At 46.6% G+C, this 23,772-nt stretch overlaps 1 protein-coding gene across 1 annotated transcript in view; it reads left to right on the top strand.

Annotated features, from left to right (window-relative positions):
* The window catches only part of POU2F3 (POU class 2 homeobox 3), a 61,131-nt gene that overhangs the window by 13,576 nt on the left and 23,783 nt on the right, over window positions 1-23,772 (top strand). Inside the window, exon 4 of the mRNA XM_084611678.1 lies at window positions 8,558-8,592. Within this exon, the coding sequence (XP_084467804.1) occupies window positions 8,558-8,592 (35 nt within the window). The remainder of the gene's footprint in view (window positions 1-8,557; window positions 8,593-23,772) is intronic.

Below are 23,772 nucleotides of genomic sequence, written 5' to 3'. Positions count from 1 at the left end.
CACAAATTCCCTTGGGAAAGGCACATAATCTCAGTGCCTCAGTTTTCCCATCTGTAAAATGGGACAATAAACTGTTTTCCCTCCTTTTGTCTAGTTAGATTGTAAACTCTCTGGGGCAGGGATTGTGTCTCCCTGTGGCAACGCCTATTTTGCCGTTGGAGGTGGAATTTCCTGCTCAGGAAGACGTACAAAGGCTAGCTTTGATCAAGCTAGTGTGCTAAAAATAGCAGTGTATCCCCTGCTAGCTGCCCACGTACAATCCTGTCCCCTGGTCCTGGGTACATACTCAGGCAGCTGTCTTGCCAGCCATGGCTACGCTGCTATTTTTACCTGGCTGGCTCAATCAAAGGTAGAGAAAGTACATCTATACAGACGCAGTGCAGACGTCCCCTGAATACCTGTATGGCACCTAGAGTAATGGGCCACTAATCGCTGTTGGGGGCCAAAGGTGCTGCTGTTCATAATAAGGGTCAGTTTAAAGCTAATTGGCTCAAGACTCAATGGGGTAGGGAGTCTTTCACCTCTAGGTCAGTGGTTCAAATGCAGGCCAAGGGAACAAGTCCTCTCATACTGCTACTCCGACGACTCATGAAGTGAGTTGGTGGGTTCTCAGTCCACCATGTAGTGCAAAGGGGCTCACATCCCACCATCCCGTGCAACTCCCCTCAGCACCCCAATGAGTTCTCCTGCCTCTCCCACCCTGCACAGCCGGGGGATCAGCCCCAGGGCGGGGCCCAGATAGAGAAAGGCAGCCACAGCCAGCCATGAAACAGCTGGTTGCTATGGTGCTGGTGTCTGCTCGGGATTTGCATACGGCTGCTGATTTGCATTGTGCAGCTGTGTCTAAGGCAGGAGAAATTTCCATATGCCCAGCTCAGAGGCAGTTGGGGTGTGGGGAGCGGCATAGGAGGGGGGTTATTTGAAATTCAAATGAAGGTGATTAGGGGGTTTTACATCCTCAGGAGGGAGAGGACAAAAGCGGGGGATGGGGGACAAAGGCTGATTTTATTCTAATCAGGACGTTCTCAGAGGGGGGCGAGCGCACCCTGTGCTCTCGGAAGAGCAGGGATCTTTTGGAAGGGCGGGCCTGCTTGCCTCTTCTTCCGGACCCCTCTCCCCACGCCTGCAAACTGAAACGCTGCCCATGGAACAAGTCTGCTCGGAGGGCGGGGGGGTTCCTTCTGGAACCCGCCTGTGTCCCTCCACATCCACCTGCCTCCTCCCCTCGTGTAGAAATTGTGGGTCCATCTGGCAGGTGAGGGATGTGGAGACAAATGTTCTCCAAGGCGTTTGTCTACACAGGAGAGGTACACGGGTTTAACTTAAATCAGTTTTTAACCTAAATGGGTTCACCTCCACCAAAACAAGCCACTCTCAGCACTGGGAAAAGCTGGGGGGAGAGGGGGTGTTTGCACCAGTTACGTCACTCGATTGGAATTCGCACCTGTAGCATCTCTCCCATGGAGACCAGCCAGACTCCAGCATTGGCCATTAGATCGTTTGTTAATTGACACCTGAAGCCCTACCCGGCTTCCTCAAGAATCCTATGGATTCCCCCCAGAAATATTGCTTAAATCTAACCTTGAAGAGGGGGCGATTCCAACCAGGGATGTGGTGATGTAAGTGCAGCATGGCCCCCCTGTAGTAGGTTTCAGAGTAACAGCTGTGTTAGTCTGTCTTTGCAAAAAGAAAAGGAGGACTTGTGGCACCTTAGAGACCAACCAATTTATTTGAGCATAAGCTTTCGTGAGCTACAGCATCCGATGCATCCGATGAAGTGAGCTGTAGCTCACGAAAGCTCATGCTCAAATAAATTGGTTCGTCTCTAAGGTGCCACAAGTCCTCCCCCCTGTAGTAGTGGCTGCAGTATTGAATGTACCTACCTCGCTCTGGTGTCTCACTCCCCTTGCTCAGCCTATGCTGGCCCTCATTTATCCTGCTCCTCCCTGTTATCTCACTCACCTTCTCCTCTCTCTCCTTCTCCCATAGCCTATCCCTACCCACTCGCTGCTCACCCCTCTGCCCTCCTCTCTTCCCTGGAGGACTCCTTCAGCCTGGATAATGTGGGAGGGAAGCATCTGTCTCTCCCGCTCCTTGTCACCCTATGGCCTTGCTCCTGAGCACATCTCCATGCACTGGGTTAACTGGTCATGTAAAGGAGGAAGCTTTAAAGGCACTTCAACAGACAGACCATAAATGGGGAGTGGCTGATGCCAGTCTGACTGCTAAGCACTCCAGTCAATAAGATTATTCATAAGCAAGGCATCCACATTCCCAAAAGCAAGAGAGAGGCGCGAGGCGGTGTTTCTTTCCTGACTCCGGTGTGGTTTTTGAGAGCTAGCTACTCTGTGCGCCAACCACACAGTAAACTAATCGTGCGGGCTCTGGAAACTGTGGCCCAGGTTGCCTTTTGCACGGAGATATGCCTGGCAAAGGCAGGGGTTGAAAGGGGGCTGTTAAGTGGGAACTTATGCCTCCCTGCTTTTCCTGACATGTTTGCTCTAGCCCCGCCCCCCATCTTAATTTAGAGCATCTTAGTCACTGTTCTAACTTACACCACCGGGATGTGATCTCTAAGGGATCATATGCCAGCTGTAAATTGTATAGCCCAGGCAAACTCCATCCAGCATGCTGCCATGATGTGTGTGGGACAGCTCATGTAAGAGCGAACGATACCACTTGATGCCAGCTGATTTCTCCCCTACACTGAGGATGCTCTCTGCTGGCCATTTAGGCCCAGATTCGGCCATTTAGGAGCACCTGAGTGGTGCACAGCAGTAGTACAGGAGGAGAGGATCTGGGCTATTAATTGAAGTAACTGGAGGTAAGGTGATTTACACCAACTGAGGATCTGTCCCTTTATGTTTAGCAACGGACTAGTAAAACTGGACCATCTTTTTGCTCTGTGATTGTACAGCACCTTGCATGAGGGGCTCCTGGTCCAGGACCAGGGTCCTAGGCATTGCCACAATACACCTAATAAATAACCATAAAATAATGTAACATCCCTGATTGACATTGTTATCACTGATATAGCTGTACTGTATGACATCCGTTTCCAACCATTAGTACAGTTACTTATGTGTATTCTGCTATCATCCAGAGACATCAAGACCTGGGCCCCATTGTGCCAAGCTCTGTACAAAGGCATAGTAATAGGTCACCTCTTCCCCAGTGAGCTTACAATGTATGTTCAAGGGATGGTTGGGTCAAATTTGGCCCCATATGTTGATTATAAATAAATGAACTTTTACAAAAATGGAATATGTATTGAAATGTTTCCATGCATTTTTGTTTGTTTAAACAAGCCATTCCCTTGTGTGTATGCAATTCAAACATAGCCCCTTTGTTCTCATGCATGAGAACAGGAAAGTGAAAATGACTAGCAGCAGGCAGTGACCCGGGAGACTGTTGTCTCAGCACTTCATTGTCTTGACTTAGAGCTATGCTCTAGGGGAGGCAATGTGGCTTCATGTATAGCATAATGGGCTGAAGTGCAGCAGATCTGGGTCTGTCCCAGCTCTGTCACTGGATTGTTGGCTGAATTTGGGCAAATCCGGTCACTGCCTGGTGCCTCAGTATGCCTATCTGTAAAATAGGGATAATGCTGCTGACCTCCTCCACTGTAAAGTGCTTTGAGATCTACAGATGAACATGAGTATGGCAGCTAGGTGACGGTATTGGCTCAGCCACAAGTTGATGGTCTGGATGCAGGAATCACCGGGTAAAATCTCCTGCCTATTCAGGCATTCAGATTAGATGATGGTCGCTTCCAGCCTTAAACTCTATGAATGGTCCAAGCTGAGTGAGATGCAAAGGCAAACAATGTCACTACCCAATTCTTTTCATTTTGATCATTAAATTCATTTGTACCCTTCTATTTGTTCAATTACTTTTAACTGGATCCTTAATATAAGAGTCCATTTCAATGCAGCTAAGAGGTTTTGCTCCTTTAGAATGCCATTTATAACTCTAATGACTGCTGCTGGGGGCTTTTCCTTCCCCACTGCTGAGTGAGCATTGAATATCATATGATAGTCAACATGATGGAGCTGATGGGAGCAACAATCATGACACTAGACAATCAATGTGAGCAAGCCAATTTCCTAACAATTTGTTTCCAATTTATAAATCATCCCACTGCAATAATTTTCTTCCCACTGCCCCCTGTGTGATGCTGCCACGCCATTTTACTGGATAATAATTGCAGCTAGCATACTTAATGTCTGTCTGGCATTGTTCCTTCCTTGGCATTATTCCTCTTTCATTGTTCAACTGCACAGAATGTAATTCTCCAAAGCAGCACATGGAAAATCTCTTCCCCCCCCTGTGAATTGCCCAGCCCCTCCTTGTAAAGATTTAACTTGCCCTCTGTGTGCAGTCCAAATCTGAAATTTCCTAGTGACCAAATCCCCTTCCATTCTGTGCAGCTCATGCAAAATGTAGGGTGAATTAATTTAGGTTTTGGGGGAAGCATTCTGTCTACAACCCTGATCGTGTAATCAGTATGTGGACAATAGATTGCTTTCTTGGCAAACTGATGCCCCCTGCAGGTAACTAGCGCATGGTCTCAGAAGATGTCGTAAGACCGATTGTTGTGTCATGAGGTAACTGTAGCTTGTGTTTTCTTGACTCTTGATTCCTTCTCTCTCCATTGCCGTGAGAGCTGGCTGCCTGCCTCCTCTACTTCTCTATTTGTCACAAACAGGAAGTTTAAGAGACAGAGAAATTCTGCAAATGAAACATCCCTGCCCGCTAGCCATGTCATAGGCCTGACCCAGCTTCTTCATCATGAGGGGAAAAGGGAGAGAAGACAAACTAACCCAAGGAGTTAGCAGTAATAGATCTTGTGCTTTAACAGGGAAACAGCAACAGAATTTCCCCCCACAGGCCCATTGCCTCACATGAGAAGCTAAAATGCAAAGGGATGCAACCCAGCCACCCCAAGGGAAGCCCAGTATCCTGTCTTCCAACAGTGGCCAGTGCCACTGTATCCAATGGCTCACCCTTGTCCTATGCTTGTTGACACCCTCAAAAAATTCTAGTAGATTGGTGAGGCATGGTTTCTCTTTACAAAAGCCATGCTGACTCTTCCCCATCATATCTGTGTGTTCTGGTCATTCTGTTCTTTAATATAGTTTTAACTAGTTTGTCTGGTACTGAAGTTAGCCTTACCGGCCTGTAATTGCCAGGATTGCCTGTAGAACCTTTTTTTAAAAATTGGTGTCACATTAGCTATCCTCAAATCATCTGGTACAGAGGTTGATCCAAGCAATAGGTTACGTACCACAGTTAGTAGTTCTGCAATTTCATCTTTGAGTTCCTTCAGAACTCTTAAGTGAATACCATCTGGTCCTGGGGACTTATTTCTGTTTAATTTATCAATTTGTTCCAAAACTTCCTCTACTGATACCTCAGTCTGGGACAGTTCCTCAGATTTGCCACCAAAAAAGAATGGCTCAGGTGTGGGAATCTCCCTCACATCCTCAGCCATGAAGACCGATGCAAAGAATTTGTTTAGCTTCTCCACAATAGCCTTGTCTTCCTTTAGCGCCTCAATTGTCCAGGGGCCCCACTGATTGTTTGGCAGGCTTCCTGCTTCTGATGTACTTAACAAAATTGCTGTTAGTTTTTGTGTCTTGTGCTAGTTGCTCTTCAAATTATTTTTTGGCCTGCCTGATGATACTTTTACACTTGACTTGCCAGAGTTTAAGTTCCTTTCTATTTTCCTTAGCAGGTTTTGACTTCCAATTTTTAAAGGATGCCTTTTTGTCTCTGTTTCCTTTACTCTGTTGTTTAGCCAGGATGGAATTTTTTGTCTTATTTTTTAAAGAAAATTATTGTTTGGGGTATACGTATAGTTAGTCTGTATTATCGTGTTTTTTAAAAGTTTCCATACGGCTTGCAGCCATTTCTCTCTTGTGATTGTTCCCGTTTTTGAACTACACAAAAGTGAGGAGCCTAATAACATGTAAATTAAAAGGAAGTTAAATGCTACTGTGGTGGGTTTCTTTGGTATTTCCCCCCCTACAAGGATGTTAAATTTAATTACATCATGGTTGATATTACCGAGCAGTTCAGCTATATTCACCTCTTGGACCAGACACTGTGCGTCACTTAGGACTAAATCAAGAATTGCCTCTCCCCTTATGGATTCCAGGGAAAGCTGTTCTAAGAAGCAGCCATTATTGGTGTCTAGAAATGTTCTCTCTTTATCACATCCTGAGGTGACATGCTCATAGACAACATAGTTGAAATCCTCCCTTGTAATTGGGTTTTCTGTTTTTGTAGCCCCTCTCTTCTTCAGTTTTTCACAGTCACCATCGCCATTGTATATTCCTACTGCTACACTCTTCTTATTCAAGTGGGAAATTTCTATCCCTAGAGAGTCTATCGTACTGTTTAATTCATGTACGATTTTTACTATATTTGACTCTGCTTTCTTTCACATATAGGGCCACTCCCCCACCAGCATGATCTATTCTGTCATTCCTACATATTTTTGCACTGGTTGTGATGGTGACACTGGGGATCCAAACAGGGGTTGCGCTGGTTATGATTCTGACAGCGGGGATCCGAACAGGGGCTGCATTGGTTGTGAACTGTTTGCCTTTTCAGTTGTAAACAAAACACTCCCAGCAAAAAATCCATCCGGAACCCTGCTGCTGCTCTCCCCTCCCATCCCTAGAGAAACCTCCCCAGGCAAACTCGCACCAGAGCTGGTGCCAGCATTATGCAAAGCAGCCACATACCTGCTGGCTGCCAGGTGGACCAGGGAGAGGAGTTGGCTCTTTGCCTGAAGTGTTATTGATAGCCGACCATGATTATTCCTTCCAACCTGAGCACCCTCAAAGTGGGAGTTGGGGGAAGTACTCTGAGGGTTGGGGGAGATGTTCTCAAAGCACGACATCCCCTCATTTCAGTACCGGGAGCTTTCCCAGATTGCCACACACCCTCGTGATTAAAGAGGGCTGGACTCACTCTGCCAGTTCAGACCTTGCTTGGAAATGAAAGGTTCCAGCTTCAGAGCAGAACTCCAGGCTTGGGAGGTTTAGGTTCCTTCTGAATCTGGCAGAGCACCAAGAGCCAGGTTCTGAGCTGATCTGAACCAGGGGAGCACCGCTGAAGCTGATGGAGCAGTGTTTTACAGCAGTTGAGGATCTGACTCGTTCATGTGGTTTCTTTCTGGGTGCCTAATGCGGGGCAAGATTAGCTTTCAAACAAGGATCCTTACTGCTTGTGCAGCATGTTCCTCTAGTGAGATTAAAGAGGATACTACAATCATGCAAGCCTGTGTACATCGAAACTAGATAGAAACATTGATTTATATTAGTTCTTGGGAAATCATTGGCTTAAATAAATGGAAGAAAGGTTTGTTTGTTTTTTTTGCCTACCCTCAGATTTGTTTCCAAAGGAGCCAAAAGGAGTTAGGCACCCAATGCTAATTGACATTCCCATTGGGTGCCTAATCCCCTTCGGCTCCTTTTGAAAATCCCAGCCCAGATGTTTTGTACAAACTAACCCCCTCCCAGCTAGTGTCTTTTATAGTGAGATAACTGAGTCCAAGAGCCTTAAAGATCTTGAAGGAGCAGAACAGAAAGGGATGGATAACGGCCAGGCAGACCCAGCTGCCTGTGTTTGGCGGGAAAGAGCAGAAGGAGGAAGGTGTGATGCTGAGAATGGCAGCACCTATGAGACATGAGCCTTTGTTGGAAAATTTGGATCCAGGATCTGAACTCTCTAAAGTTTGGGATTCTGATCTGGGAGGTTTGGCTCAAGCCATTGTAGAGACTGGCTGAAAATTCAGGTCCAGGTTTGAATTCCAGATTCCAGTGAACTCAGGGATCTGGGGGCCGGAGGTGAGGGGAGGCGGGTAATATGTTGATCATCCAAGGGAAATGAGTGAGGGCCTGTGCTGTGTCTTCGGGTTGGATCCTGTCTGATTCCCCTTGGTTTTGCCTACCTGCCCATGAATCAAGGAGTCGCCTTTTTAGCACAACCCCACAGCACCTTCCATTCCCTTAGATCTCCTGTAATTACTCAGTGCCACAAATTCCCTCAAGAATGGCAGGTGAACAGCCTCATCACCTGTTTGCCAGCCTCTCCCACAGCTTCTCTGCACTTGCTTCCTAGTTGCTGGATAGCCAGGGATTAGGGAACACCCTCCCTCGGTAATCTCTAAGGAGGCTGCTTGCTCCCAAGCCCCACCTCTGTTGAGCTCCCCTGTGACAGTGCAGTGGGAGCATCACCCGGTGAGAACTGGTTCTATTCATTTCAGTAAAGACTTGGTACCTTCGGGAACCACCGAGTTGCGCAACACCCACCTTTGTAACCGCATGATCTTATTTTCATTGCTTCCATCCTGCCCCCCGCCCATCTCCCTGCCTTTGTTTGCCACACTCACTTGTTGCATCTTGCCCTGCACTGAACTGTATGCTTGTCGGGGAAAGGAGCGGGTCTTCATGTATGTTTGTACAGGGCCGAGCACAGTGAGGCCTGGTGGGGTCTCTAGTCTTTATAGCAACACCAAGATTCATTCTTATTCTTCTCGTTGTAGGAAATGAACGAAATGGGCTGGACTTTAACAGACAGGTAAGATCTACCAAACATTCCTCTCCTTTTGCGAGGCAGGTCGTTGCATTTGCTGATCTCGTTGGGTCCCCAGAAACTGTCCCTCGTTGGTCAGGATGACTGATGCTGCTTCTCTGTATTGGCCTTTCTAGTCGATAGGCAATTGGTTGATTTAAGATTTTGTTTAAATCCATATGAACTTCTTTTTCTTTTTAATCATACTATGAAAGGGATTTTTGTTCCACTGTGGGAGAATCCAGCCTTGACTCCAGGGAGTCACAGACGTTCTATTGTGTATGACATTGTCGCCCTCCACCCAGAGGATACGTATCTGGGTGCATGGGGCCTAAGTGCGAGGGACAGGCATGGTGAGGGTGGTTTGAGTTCTGGCAGCTCCTGGGTCAACACTATGTTCCTGGGATGGGGAGCTGAAAAGCCGCAGATTCCCCTGCAGATTTCCCTTTGCAAGATAACCGAGGGCAGGAACATCCGACAAACATAGACTGCCCTGACATTTTAAAAAAGATCTGTTTCCAGATATAAGTGAATTCATCTGAACATGAGTGGGTCTCAAGAACCATCTCCTTTGCAGCCTTCCCTGGACTCTTCCCTGCCACTGTGTTCTACTCAAAGTTAGGTTCCTGGTTGTGGTATCTGCTAGGGCTGTCAAGCGATTAAAAAAATTCATTGCGCGATTAATTGCGCTGTTAAACAATAATAAAATACTATTTATTTAAATATTTTTGGATGTTTTCTACCTTTTCAAATATATAGATTTCAGTTACAACACAGAATACAAAGTGTACAGTGCTCACTTTATATTTATTTTTATTACAAATATTTGCACTGTAAAAAACAAAAGAAATAGTATTTTTCAATTCACCTAATACGAGCACTGTAGTGAAATCTCTTTGTCATGAATATTGAACTTACAAATGTACAATTATGTACACACAAAAAACTGTATTCAAAAATAAAACAATGTCAAACTTTAGAGTGTAGAAGTCCACTCAGTCTTACTTCAGCCAGTCACTTAGACAAATAAGTTTGGTTACAATTTGCAGGAGATAATGCTGCACACTTCTTGTTCACAATGTCGCCTGAAAGTGAAAACAGGTGTTCTCATGGCACTGATGTAGCTGGCGTCGCAAGATATTTACATGCCAGATGCACTAAAGATTCATATGTCCCTTCATGCTTCAACCACCATTCCAGAGGACATGCGTCCAAGCTGATGATGGGTTCTGCTCAATAACGATCCAAAGCAGAGTGGACCGACACATGTTCATTTTCATCAACTGAGTCAGATGCCACCAGCAGAAGGTTGATTTTCTTTTTTGGTGGTTCAGGTTCTGTAGTTTCCACATTGGAGTGTTGCTCTTTTAAGACCTCTGAAAGCATGCGCCACACCTCGTCCCTCTCAGATTTTGGAAGGCACTTCAGGTTCTTAAACCTTGGGTCGAGTGCCGTAGCTATCTTGAGAAATCTCACATTGGTGCCTTCTTTCTGTTTAGTCAAGCCTGCGGTGCAAGTGTTCTTAAAACATCCAACATGTGCTGGGTCATCACCCAAGACTGCTATAACATAAAATAAATGGCAGAATGCAGGTAAAACAGAACAGGAGACACACAATTCTCCCCTAAGGAGTTCAGTCACAAACTTAATTAATGCCATGTGCGGTGGGTATAAGAAGCAAGGGGAGGCGGTGCCTCTCCGAGTGCAGCCATCCCTGCCGCCCAACACCTGGGCTGTGGTGACCCCCCTCCCTGCTCTGACCCTTCCCCGAGGCTCCCAGGGGCTGCTGCTATCTTCTCAGTCTTATCATAGAACCATAGAATATCAGGGTTGGAAGGGAGCTCAGGAGGTCATCTAGTCCAACCCCCTGCTCAAAGCAGGACCAATCCCCGACTAAATCATCCCAGCCAGGGCTTTGTCAAGCCTGACCTTAAGGAAGGAGATTCCACCACCTCCCTCGGCAACGCATTCCAGTGTTTCACCACCCTCCTAGTGAAAAAGTTTTTCCTAATATCCAACCTAAACCTCCCCCACTGCAACTTGAGACCATTACTCCTTGTTCTGTCATCAGCTACCACTGAGAACAGTCTAGCTCCATCCTCTTTGGAACCCCCTTTCAGGTAGTTGAAAGCAGCTATCAAATCCCCCCTCATTCTTCTCTTCCGCAGACTAAACAATCCCAGTTCCCTCAGCCTCTCCTCATAAGTCATGTGTTCCAGGCCCCTAATCATTTTTGTTGCCCTCCGCTGGACGCTTTCCAATTTTTCCACATCCTTCTTGTAGTGTGGGGCCCAAAACTGGACACAGTACTCCAGATGAGGCCTCACCAATGTCAAATAGAGGGGAACCATCACGTCCCTCGATCTGCTGGCAATGCCCCTACGTATACATCCCAAAATGCCATTGGCATTCTTGGCAAAAAGGGCACACTGTTGACTCATATCCAGCTTCTTGTCCACTGTAACCCCTGGGTCCTTTTCTGCAGAACTGCTGCCGAGCCATTCGGTCCCTAGTCTGTAGCGGTGCATGGGATTCTTCCGTCCTAAGTGCAGGACTCTGCACTTGTCCTTGTTGAACCTCATCAGATTTTTTTGGCCCAATCCTCCAATTTGTCTAGGTCCCTCTGTATCCTATCCCTACCCTCCCGCGTATCTACCTCTCCTCTCAGTTTAGTGTCATTTGCAAACTTGCTGAGGGTGCAATCCATGCCATCCTCCAGATCATTTATGAAGATATTGAACAAAACCGGCCGCAGGACCGACCCTTGGGGCACTTCCCTTGATACCGGCTGCCAACTAGATATGGAGCCATTGATCACTACCCTTTGAGCCAGACTATCTAGCCAGGTTTCTATCCAGCTTATAGTCCATTCATCCAGCCCAAACTACTTCAACTTGCTGGCAAGAATACTGTGGGAGACTGTGTCAAAAGCTTTGCTAAAGTAAAGGAATAACACGTCCACCGCTTTCCCCTCAGCCACAGAGCCAGTTATCTCGTCGTAGAAGACCATTAGATTAGTCAGGCATGACTTGCCTTTGGTGAATCCATGCTGACTGTTCCTGATCACTTTCCTCTCCTCTAAGTGCTTCAAAATTGATTCCTTGAGAAGCTGCTCCATGATTTTTCCAGGGACTGAGGTGAGGCTGACTAGCCTGTAGTTCCCAGGATCCTCCTCCTTCCCTTTTTTAAAGATGGGCACTACATTAGCCTTTTTCCTGTCATCCGGGACCTCCCCTGATCGCCATGAGTTTTCAAAGATAATGGCCAATGGCTCTGCAATCACATCTGCCAACTCTTCTTCCTCTCTCTCCTCCTCCACCATACCCCCCTTCCCTTTCAGAGGTCCCCGCAGCTGCCGGCCTCGTCTCTCCACCTCACTCTCCCTCCCCGTGGCGAATGGGGGCGGGATGTGTGTGTGAGGATGTGAGTGGCAGGCAGGGAAGAGAGGAGGTGATCCCTGAATAACTTTACACAGTTGAAAAAGCCTTCCAGAGACCTTGTAGCAGATCACTGAAACTGTTAAAGGGCCATTAAAATGGTAATCTCTGGTCACGCAATCACAGACATGAAGGTCGCTATCTTAAAACAAAAAAACTTCAAATCCAGACTCCAGCGAGAAACTGCTGAATTGGAATTCATTTGCAAATTGGATACTATTAATTTAGGCTTAAATAGAGACTGGGAGTGGCTAAGTCATTATGCAAGGTAGCCTGTTTCCTCTTGTTTTTTCCTACCCCCCCCCCCCCCCGATGTTCTGGTTTAACTTGGATTTAAACTTGGAGAGTGGTCAGTTTGGATGAGCTATTACCAGCAGGAGAGTGAGTTTGTGTGTGTATGGGGGTGGGGGGGATGTGAGAAAACCTGGATTTGTGCAGGAAATAGCCAGACTTGATTATCATGCACATTGTGTAAAGAGTTGTCACTTTGGATGGGCTATCACCAGCAGGAGAGTGAATTTGTGGGGGTGGAGGGTGAGAAAACCTGGATTTGTGCTGGAAATGGCCCACCTGATGATCACTTTAGATAAGCTATTACCAGCAGGACAGTGGGGTGGGAGGAGGTATTGTTTCATATTCTCTGTGTATATATAAAGTCTGCTGCAGTTTCCACGGTATGCATCCGATGAAGTGAGCTGTAGCTCACGAAAGCTCATTCTCAAATAAATTGGTTAGTCTCTAAGGTGCCACAAGTACTCCTTTTCTTTTTGTAAAATGGTAATAAAGCCATTTAACAGGCATTTGCCAACTCCCAGGAAGCCTTTCCCTTTGGCCACATTCAGCTGGCTTTTATACTGTAGGAAAATGTATGATTTAGGGTTAAAAACAGTTTCCAAATTCTTGATCTAGTCATTTTATTCAAACCCAGCTTAAGTAAAAGAGTCTGTCGGGAATTCTGTGTAAGAAAGGTGATTAAACTACTGCCCTAATGCAGGCTGTCAATGACTGACTTTTTCAAAAGGAGAGATTAGGCTTCAGTTTGGCGCAGGTAGCGTGAAAAGCCATGTCTCTCTCTCTACAATATACACTGGTCAAATTCCCTGCCATGCCGAGGAGAATCCATCTGGCAATTGATCTATAGCTGTTGTCTGTTCCGTTCCCTTAGAGAATGTTCTTAGTGCTTTAAGGTGAAAAGGGGGCAGGGTCTCACAGCGGGGAGTGGGGGCATCAGCAGGGTGAGGAGGCAAGGGGCTAGCCAGCTGCACGGCAGGTGGGTGGGGGTCTTGTGGCAGGCGGGGAGGTGAGGAGGCTCGCAGCAGGTGGACTAGCAGCAGGTGGGTGCAGGAGGAGGTGAGTGGAGGGAGGTCTTTACTGGAGGGGTGAAGAGGTGAGTGGAGAATCAGCGGTGGGCGGGAGCAGGGGCAGGGCCTGGGGCGGAGAAGGGATGGAGCGTGGGTGGGGCCATGGGCAGAAGAGGCAGGACAAGGAGCTCGCCTCCCCCAGGGGAAGTTTCACCCACCGTCCATGATTAACACATTACTTTTTTAACGAGTATCATCAGCATTGAAGCATGTCTTCTGGAATGGTGGCCAAAGCATGAAGAGGCATACGAATGTTTAACATATCTGGCATGTAAATACCTTACAACGCCAGCTACAAAAGAGCCACGCGAACGCCTGTTCTCACTTTCAGGTGACATTGTAAATAAGAAGCAGGCAGAAGTATCTCCCATAAATGTAAACAAAGTTATTTGCCTTAGCGATTGGCTGAACAAGAAGTAGGGCTGAGTGGACTTTAGGCTCTACATGGTTTTGTCTTTACATGGTTTTGTTTTTGAGTGCAGTTATGTAACAAAAATATCTACATTTGCAAGCTATACTTTCACGATAAAGAGACAGCACTACAGTGATTATATGAAGTGAACTGAAAAATACTATTTCTTTTGTTTATCATTTTTACAGTGCAAATATTTGTAATAAAAATAAGATAAAGTGAGCCCTGTACACTTTATATTCTGTGTTGTAATAGAAATCAATATATTTGAAAATGTAGAAAAACATCAAAAATATTAAATAAGTTTCAGTTGGCATTCTATTGTTTAACAGTGCGATTAGTAGCGATTACTTTTTTTGAGTTAATCACGTGAGTTAACTGCGATTAATTGACAGCCCTAGCATCTGCAGCCATGGCACCTGCAGCACCCTCTGATTGTCTGGAGATTTTTGGAGACCGTATTGAGAAATCCTCCCGAAACTGAGTCCCAGATCAAAACCCTCAGGTGAGGCAGGTGGAGTCAGTACTTCTTACACCGTAGATCCCAGCTCCTAAAATGCTGTAGGGCCTTCTCCAAAGCTCACTGAAGTCAATGGGAAAGACTCCAACACTGACTTCTGTGGACTCTGGATCAGATCCTCAGAGCCCAAAGGAGGAGGAGGTCTAGAGACAGATGTGGGAGGCGGCAGATATATGGGTTAGCTTTGGCCTCTAGCCATAGGATTGGGAAGGGGAAAGCCATAAGAGGCTGTGGCTATCTCAGGGCTGTCGTTAGGGATCTGAGCAGATTTTGCATACATGCAGCTGTGATGCACTTGTCTCTGAGTTTCATGTTCTTCAGCTTTTAGGGCCATAATCACTTGCAAATTCATTGCCTTGGTGGTGGACGGGCTGTTCTGCCCCTTCCCCTTTCCCGGTGCACACTCTGCCCCTCAGGGTTTGCCCTTGTGGTTTCCATCTGAGAAGGTGTGAGTGGGCCATTATCTGTTTGTTGGATTTGGCTCATCTGGGCTGGGGTGGATCAATGGAGGGAGGGATAGCTCAATGGTTTGAGCTTTGGCCTGCTAAACCCAGGGTGGTGAGTTCAATCCTTGAGGAGGCCATTTAGGGATCTGGGCCAAAAATTGGGGATTGGCCCTGCTTTGAGCAGGGGGTTGGACTAGATGACCTCCTGAGGTCTCTTCCAACCCTAGTATTCTATGATTCTGTGAATCCCTCCTTTGATGGTGTCTTAACATGCTCAGTTGCCTTCCATTGGAAAACCACACTAAAAACAAAAAAGCCTTGTGACTCCGACTCTGTGGACTCCAGAACTGACAGCAGGGAACTTCCATGAGCCAAAGGATCACCTGAGTGACTCAGAACTAGTCATAAGGGAAATTTCCCTCGAGATAGAAATAGGCAGTGAAAATACAATATTGTGCTGGATCTAAAGCCACTTGAAGTCAATGGAAAGAGTGCCATTGATTTCACTAGACTTTGGCTCAGACCCAGAGCAGGATTGGGGCCTACTACGTTGAGTGATTTACACCAGAAATGCAGACTCAGCAATGGGCTGTTTCCCCATAGACTCCCCAGTGCTGGCCAACACATCTAGGCAGGATTTCTTCGCAATGACTAGAGGGGGGAATTAAACATCAGGTCATCACTTTCCATGTATACGCCTTCTATTTATCAGACTGTCAGACAGGTATACATCATCAATGCTTTCATTAATTTCTCCATCCCATTTTATTGTGTAACAGTTAGTTGGTTGACTACTTCATCTCCCAGAGAAACACAAACCCTTGCCAAAATAATATACAGTAGGAAAAAAGCCCACAACAGCAAAATGTCTGGCATAATAGGTTTGATCCTTCCCCAATAGAAGTCCGTTGCAAACAGGGGTGCTGGAACAATTTGGATAGTGGGGGTGCTGAGTCGTTGAATCAAACTGCAAACCCTGTATGTGATGGAAACCACTTCAAGACAGGGGGTGCGGTAGCATGCCTAATTCCAGCACCTGTGGTAAGTGTTGACATTAGTCATGTCTGCTAACATGGTACAGTCCAGTGTGGTAACAACCAGCTATCTATATATGAATAGCAGATGTGAGTAACCCATGCTAACAAAGCGTGGCTCTCTGTCCCCCCACATAGAGCATGTGCAGAATTAGTAAGTCCTTTATCTCACTAGGTAGAGGCTTGTGCTTTTAGAACCTGAGTTCAATCCTAGTGACAGCCCAGCCAACAGCATTGTTACATGTAGATGTGCTGGTTTGTGTTAGCCATAATTGTTATATACAGTTGAAATACCTCTCTGGTACAGACGAACCCAATGAGAGCAAGGGCAAGTGTTGTTTGATCTGTATATTCTGTGATTCTTTCTGTTCAGGCTTGTAACGATGCTGGTTCTGGCAGGACCCAACTGAGAGTGCCAATTCAGGACAAATTGCTTCAAGCAGGGCAGTTACAGCCCAAGGCTGGGGTTTCTATGCACACCAAGGCAAACCAAACCAGCCAGATGGAGAAGACTTTGGTTTTACCCCACTGGCTAACCACAAGTCACACAAGCAATTCCCTTAGACACTCCAGTTTCCCGGTATCATCACCAGTGCCACTCGTTATGGGGACAGATGGTTATGAAAACCAATACCGCAGTAAAAGAAAAAAGGTTCTCTCAATCCCAAAGGACCAAGCCCCAGACCCAGGTCAACATACAAATCAGATCTTACCCACAAATCACGCTGTTGCCAGTCCTTTAGAATCTAAATTCTAAAGGTTTATTCATAAAAGGAAAAAGATACAGATGAGAGCTAGAATTGGTTACATGGAATCAATGACATAGAGTAATGGCAAAGTTCTTGGTTCAGGCTTGCAGCAGTGATAGGTGAAACTGCAGGTTCAAATCAAGTCTCTGGAGAACATCCCCAGCTGGGATGGGTCTATCAGTCCTTTGTTCAATGCTTCTGTGTAGCAAAATCCCTCCAGAGGTAGGAAGCAGGATTGAAGACAAGATGGAGATGAGGCATCAGCCTTTTATAGTCTCTTGCCATGTGGTGTTTCTTTCTTTGTCCCAAAGACAAGCTGTCCATCCCATGGCCTGGAAAAACCTCAGAGTTGTGTCCATAGGCAGGTCCCTGCACACCTTGCTGAGTCGCAAGGCATGTCTGCCTCCTCTCAATGGGTCAGTTGTACAGCTGATGGTCCTTAATGGGCCATCAAGCAGGCTAGGCAGAGCTGACACCAACTTGTCTGGGGTGTCACCCAGAAGCAGAGCATAAGTTTGAAATACAGACAGTATAGAGCCAATACTTACATCTTTAAATACAAAAATGATGCATGCACACATAGCATAATCATAACCAGCAAACCATAACCTTGTCTTAGACACCTCCTTTTACTCCCTTTGTACAAGATTTGGTGCCACTACAGGACCTTGGTTGCAACAATGATCTATACGGTCCCAGATTATGTCAATAACGTCACAAGGCTCCATCCATAACTTACTCCAGTTTGGAACTGGAGGGCCAAGATTATGTGACATTTTTGTCCAGTCCCACCTAGATGTTAAGAGACTAATCCAGTGGCCCTTGAAGTCTGTGGGAGTCTTTCCATTGACTTCAATGGGCATTTGGTCAGCCCCTAAAATGGTGTCTCTGTTACAGGTATCCAAGAAAAATCAGACAGTGGGGATTTTGGAGGGAGGGGATGGTTGGTTTTGGTTTTGTTTTTACTTAAGCTCTTAGTCCATTGTTCAGGATTTTGAACTGGAGCTGAAGAAATCTGGATCTAAACACATGTTGGGGCTAACTTTAACAGCTTCTGTGCTCCTGCCTTCATCCGGAGCTCTGGGTGCTCATCATTTCTGGAGATGACAAATCTCACACCATCTAAAGCTTCTAATCTCCTCTCTTGGGCAGCCTTAATTCTGGCATCTCCTAACTTCTGAGCCCTTGACGTCACAACCTGAACACATCCTTCCAATGTAGTTTTTCATGTGAGTTTATATATGGGGTGAGGAGAGAAAGAGACAGGCAGGCAGCTCCTGCTTTGCCTGTCTGGCTTGGCTTTTTGGTTGAGTCTAACGCTGGTTTACATCCAAGGAAACAGGTAGCAATAAACCTTCTCCCCAGGGTGTGGGATGTTTCCCAAACTGTGTCAGTGAGGGAACTGGGTGATTCAGCAAACACGGCTTCTTTCTCAAACTAACTGTGTTTGGACTCAATTTGCTTGGTGAAATTCGATGCACAGCACAAAGCCAAACAGATACACCTTCAAAAGGTCTGATCCAAAGCCCATGGACACTTGGGGGAGTTTTTCCATGCATATGTTGTGGCGGGAGTCCCCAGATAGTGCTCTTACACATAGTCTTGCAAGCTCTTAGTGTGCAGGCAATGTTCAGTCTTTAAATAAATGCTGTATTGTTAATTTTGTGATGGAGACTCTGCTGGGGGAGCTGTTTCAAACAGCAAGAGAATTTTCTCTCTGACTTAATCTTTCTGACCAGAGTCAATTCTTGGGACAAAATTGCTTTCTGGGAACAGGGCACAGGGGTGTACACTGAGAGCTCTGGAAGAGGGGATTGCCTGATTGCCATTTTGGCCCACCTCTGTTCAAGGACTGGTATGGATCGTGTAAATGTGGTAAAATGTGGTATATAGTGTTAGGCTATACAAATATATAACCCACTCTGTCGATATTGTGTTACATGAGGAATGTACCAGACTCCACATCACTGATTTCTCATTCACTGGGAAGCTGCCCTGTGGGACCCCAATATCTGCTTGGCAGAGGGGTGACACATAGGTCCCTGAACAGAAAGGAGACTCGGTTTCCAACCTTCTCCCAGCAGAGGGAGCCAAGGGACCTTTCAAGGCAAGTTTAGGGTTTATTGATGGGGTGGCAGGAGACTGAATTGATCTAGGGTTGGAAGGTCTATTGACACAGCAGTGTGGCAGGGGCATAGAAGTATCAGGGAGTGTGATGTTGGTTTCCTTTCATCTGAGTAGGCAATTCCTGCAGATAAGATGTCATATGTTTAGTGCTAATGATGGGTTTGATGCTGTACAAATATAAAGAATATCCCTGCCCAAGGAGATTACAGTGTAGGTTACAGACATTCCGGCACCAGAATGCACTGGAAACCCGGGGCTGGGAATAACTAGGAGTTCTGCTGTCGGTTCTCTCCTGCAATGTTGATGATACACTCGTGATTTCAGGATGGATGAGCCTGGAGGGAGGTGATAGCTTGGAAAGTGGCATTGGGAGGGTAGCATCCACTGACAGCTAAAGAGATGTGACCAAAGGGTAATAAGACCTACTAATAATAATAATCTCATACTTAGCACTTTTCATTAGTAGATATCAAAGCACTTTACAAAGGGAGGTCAGTGTCACCAGCCCCATTTTACAGATGGGGAAACTAAGGCGTGGGGAAGGGAAGTGACTTGCCCAAAGTCGCCGAGCAGGACAGTGGTAGGGCAGAGAATAGATCCCAGGTCTCCTGAATCCCAGTCCCATGCTCTTGTCCACTAGGCCTCGCTGACTGAGGCCATTATGATGGGTTGCCTTTTCCAAAGCACTCAGCATTGGCCTAACTCTGCTCCTAATGGAAGACCATGGTAAAACATCCCATGACATCAGCAGGAGCAGAGAGAGGCTAGCACAGAGAGACTGATTTTTTCAGAGGTGCTGAGCACCTATGGCTGCCATTGAAACTAGTTTCAGAGTAGCAGCCGTGTTAGTCTGTATCTGCAAAAAGAACGAGGAGTACTTGTGGCACCTTAGAAACTAACACATTTATTTGAGCATAAGCTTTCGTGAGCTACAGCTCACTTCATTGGACGCACGCAGTGGAAAATACAGTCGGAAGATCGATAGATACACACATAGAGAAGGTGAAACAATGGGTGTTGCCATACCCACTATAACGAGAGTGATCAGTTAAGGTGAGCTTTTTTTTTTTTTCTCCTGCTGGTAATAGCTCACCTTAACTGATCACTCTCCTTATAGTGGGTATGGCAACACCCATTGTTTCATGTTTGCTATGTGTGTATATATCTCTTCCTACTGTATTTTCCACTGCGTGCGTCCGATGAAGTGGGCTGTAGACCACGGAAGCTTATGCTCAAATAAATTTGTTAGTCTGTAAGATGCCACAAGTCCTCCTTTTCTTTTTATTGAAACTAGTGGCAGTCATGAATATCAGGCCTAAGGTTATACAGACAGTCTGTGGCAAAGCTGGGAAATGAATTTAGCACTTTGCTCCTTCAAAGAGATTTATGGGAGGAAGGAGATTCATCTGGTTAGATAGCAGGGCTCTGAGTCAGAAGATCTAAGCATTTTATTATTAATAATTTTGTTAGACCTGCGCTTTCCTCCCTTAGGGAGCAGTTCTCATCCTGTTTCATTTCACTTTATCTGCCTCCCCCTCCACCGCCCAATACCATGTGCTCCCCACATGCCATTTCAGTTCCTGCTTTGCTCTCCTGCGGGTATCAGCTGAGCTCAGGTTTCACTGGGCCCTCCAGACTTCCACCCCACTCCCTGATTTGCCCTCCTGTCTGGTGTCAGTTTGCATCCTGCTTCCCTCTTTCCTCCAGGTGTCAGCTCAGATTTCACTTTCTCTTCTCTCTCCTTGCCCTGCAGTATCACCCCCGTCTTAGTTTTGCTTTGCCTCCCTTGGGACCACTTTGGAAAAGAACCTCATTGGCTCGAAACCAGCTGTACTCTCCACATCTGTATCAACAGACAGAATATGAGCTGAACGCCAGGCTGTCCCTTCCCCTTTGAAGTTTCCCCCACCTTTCCCTGCACTTGTGCATCTAGCACTGACCTGTATCTGTTTGCTGGTTCTCCTACAAAATGCAACCCACTGGGGAAAGGATCCAGAGAAAGATCTGGCTTTAGGTATTGTCCTTTTCCATTTCTATACATGACAGGGTTTGGGCTAGGTCACGTGTGCAGAGGGACCTTTTTGCCAAACCACCGTTGGTCTTTCATGTTGGTAGAAGAAGTGCTAGAATCACCTTTTTGCTTCTTTCTCAACCCATTTCTCCCCCCTCACCCCCCCGACAAGAGGGTCTCGCTGCTCCTTCTGGCTGCCCAAGGAGTGCCTACTGCTCACTCCTTCCATATTCTTTCTTGCCACCACTCCCATACACATCTGTGGGTGTTCTGCTTGGAGAGAAAGCATAGGACAAAGAGGCACCATGTGTCATCACATGGTTCATCCTTGCCCACGAGTGATTCTGGCCCAAGCTCAACCACCAGGATGCAACAAAGTGCTGATCCTCTTGTGCTCAAGGTGTCCTTTATGGTGAACTTCCAACGATCTGTGTCAGCCCCTAAAATTTAAGTTGTTTGTTGAAACTCCCCATGCCACAAACAAGTCTTCAAAATTGGACCATCCATGTCATGGGTGCAGGGTTTTTAGCCAGGCTAGAATCCCCAAGTGAGTACCTTTTTCTCACTGCAGCTGTTCCCAGCATAGTCACCAAGTCTCTGCCTTCAGGGTGCAAGCCATCTGCTGAAGCTGGTGGTAGCTACTCCTCACCTCTGATTGGTCCCTTGGCCAGAACCAGAGGCACAAAAGCAAATGCCAAATGCTCTTTTGAAATCTGAATCTAATTTATAACATCATTGGCGTGTGAGAGGCAGAACTGTAGAACTGGTCTAGGTGGTCTAGACATTGGTCTAGGTGGCCCCTCTTTCTTCTTGGTGCCTCTGCTGAGACAGCCAAGAAGGACATTAACTGTGGAAGTGGTTTGGGGGATGTGGACATATCGTCCACTTGTGGCTGGAATGAGACCCACCAAACAGCTGGTAACAACGTATGGTCCTTTTTGACCTGAAGACCCAGTATCCCACTGACCAAACCCTTAAACCTTCAGAAAGCTTCAAGTTACTTCTTACTCTATCCACACCCATTCAGTGGCACCTAGTCTGACTGCCCCAGAGAAGGCTAAGTTTCTGGGTATTTTCTATACTGCCACTCCTGTCCCAGGTACTCTGAGCAGGACCCAGCTTTTCAGGAGCTGCTGCTACACACAGAAACACAAAAGCAAGAGTCCAATCACTCTCCATTCACCAGTAGGTGAATTTGCAGAGTGCATGCAAATTCCTTTCTCCAAGTGGACTCCTGTAATCCTTGAGTAAATATTTCCCACGCTTGTAGTGGGCTGCCCTGGCTTTAGAAAGTTGTTTGTAGGGACATACCAGTTGTTTGCACAGTAAAAGCTAAGCTCAGAGACAGAGATGACACTTATCTAGGGGCCAGGCTCTTTCTAAAGCCCTGAGTTGGATAAACCAAAATGTACAGAAATAGCTCTGCTGGCTCTTAACATGATCGTTACCAGTAATAACACAACTTTGCATTTCTCTAGGGCCTTTTATCTGAAGATCTGTACAGATCGGCAAGTGTTTAATTAATTAAAGGCCTCTCGGCACCCTGGAAAGGAGGGGGTGCTACACCCATTTTTCAGAAGGCAAGTCAAGGCACAAAGGGGGCAGGTGCCAGTTTTCAAACAAGGCCTCTAATTTGGGATGCCCGACAATAGACCTGATATTTCAGAGGTGCCAGGCAGCCGGAACTCCCTGTGAAATCAGTGGGAGCTGCATGTATTTAGCACCTTTGGAAATCAGGCCGCGGGATTGGCTCCAGTCAGGCAGCCAGACCAATTAAAGCAACACGCTTCCATGGAAAATTTGTCCCATGGTGATTTCGCCAAGGCCATAAATGAAGTTAGTGGCAGATTTGGAAGTAGGTCCCAGGAACACTGGCTCCAAGCCCCCTCCTCTAAGCATTAGGCTGCCCCTGAAATGGAAAGAGAAATGACATTGTACAGTAGAGCTGATCTTGCTTTACTTATTTTGCTTGTATGTATTTAACACAGCCCCTTTGGCTGCTGTTGCTGTGTCCCAATTCCTTCTGGCGTTGGGACAGAATTCCTCCCAGGGATGCCAAAACTAGCCTGAGCCAATCAAGGAACACTGTCGAACTGGGTCTAGGCCATCTGCAGTCACAAGTTCTTGCTGATGCCAAGATAATTTCCTTCTAATGTGGGACACGGCGCGAGGTGCCTTGCAGCGTGGGGGTGGCTAAACCTGGTTCTCACAGCTCATTACACAGATGCCAAGCAGGCACCTCTTTGCCTGCGGCCTGGATGATAGGTCTGGGGACATCAGTACTGCACAGCAGACGGCACTTTAGATGGTCCCAGCCCTGACTGGCAGCTCTCGGGCTCAGGAGGCATTATACAGAACAGAGGAGGGTCATCCCAGCCAGAATGGTCCCTGGAATGAGGACTCTCTCGGGGAATGTTAAAGCACCAGGCCTGGCCCCATTGAGATCAATGAGGGAGTTTTGCCACTGACTTCAATGGGAGCAGGACTGAACCAGAGGAGCCCTTTCAAGTGTGCAGCGTAGCATGGAAGAGGTCTGTAGTGGGTGAAATAGACCCAAGGGATTCCTTAGGAGAGAGTCAGCGACACTGCCCAGGAAGGGGGCAGAGGAGAGAAAAGCAAAGATGTGGGCAGGGGTGGAGTTCTGGAGAGCTTTGAAGATGGAGAGCCTGAATTTGAGAGAGGAAAGGGAGTGGAGGGGGGAGGGCAGTGCTGCACTGTGGAAAGAGACCAGGGCAGCAGGGCAAGAAATGAAGATAAGCTTGGCTCATGGCAGCTGGATTTTGGATGAATGGGGAGAGGGGAAGGCCAGGAAAGAATGCGTTGCCAGGGTTCTGTGATGAGTACACGGTTTAAATCAAAATGTAATATTTCAGCGTACGGTTTTCTACACGTCTCTCCGAATCTCTCCTGCTGCTCATTCAACTCAAATGGCTTCATTTTATAAACCGCTAGCTTAGCAGGTCTGTGGATTTTGGTGGAGAAAGCAGCTTGGCCAACTCCGAGCAATATTGGCCAAGACAAAAAAATAACTTAGAATCAGTTGGAAAGAATATCCTGGCTGACCGCAGTTCATCCTTTGCCAAATCTGT

The sequence above is a fragment of the Lepidochelys olivacea genome, assembly GCF_965140295.1.
Source record: "Lepidochelys olivacea isolate rLepOli2 genome assembly, chromosome: 22".
NCBI lineage: Eukaryota > Metazoa > Chordata > Testudines > Cheloniidae > Lepidochelys > Lepidochelys olivacea.
The sequence above is the reverse complement of the archived record's forward strand: the minus strand, read 5'-3'. Positions and strand labels throughout refer to the sequence as shown.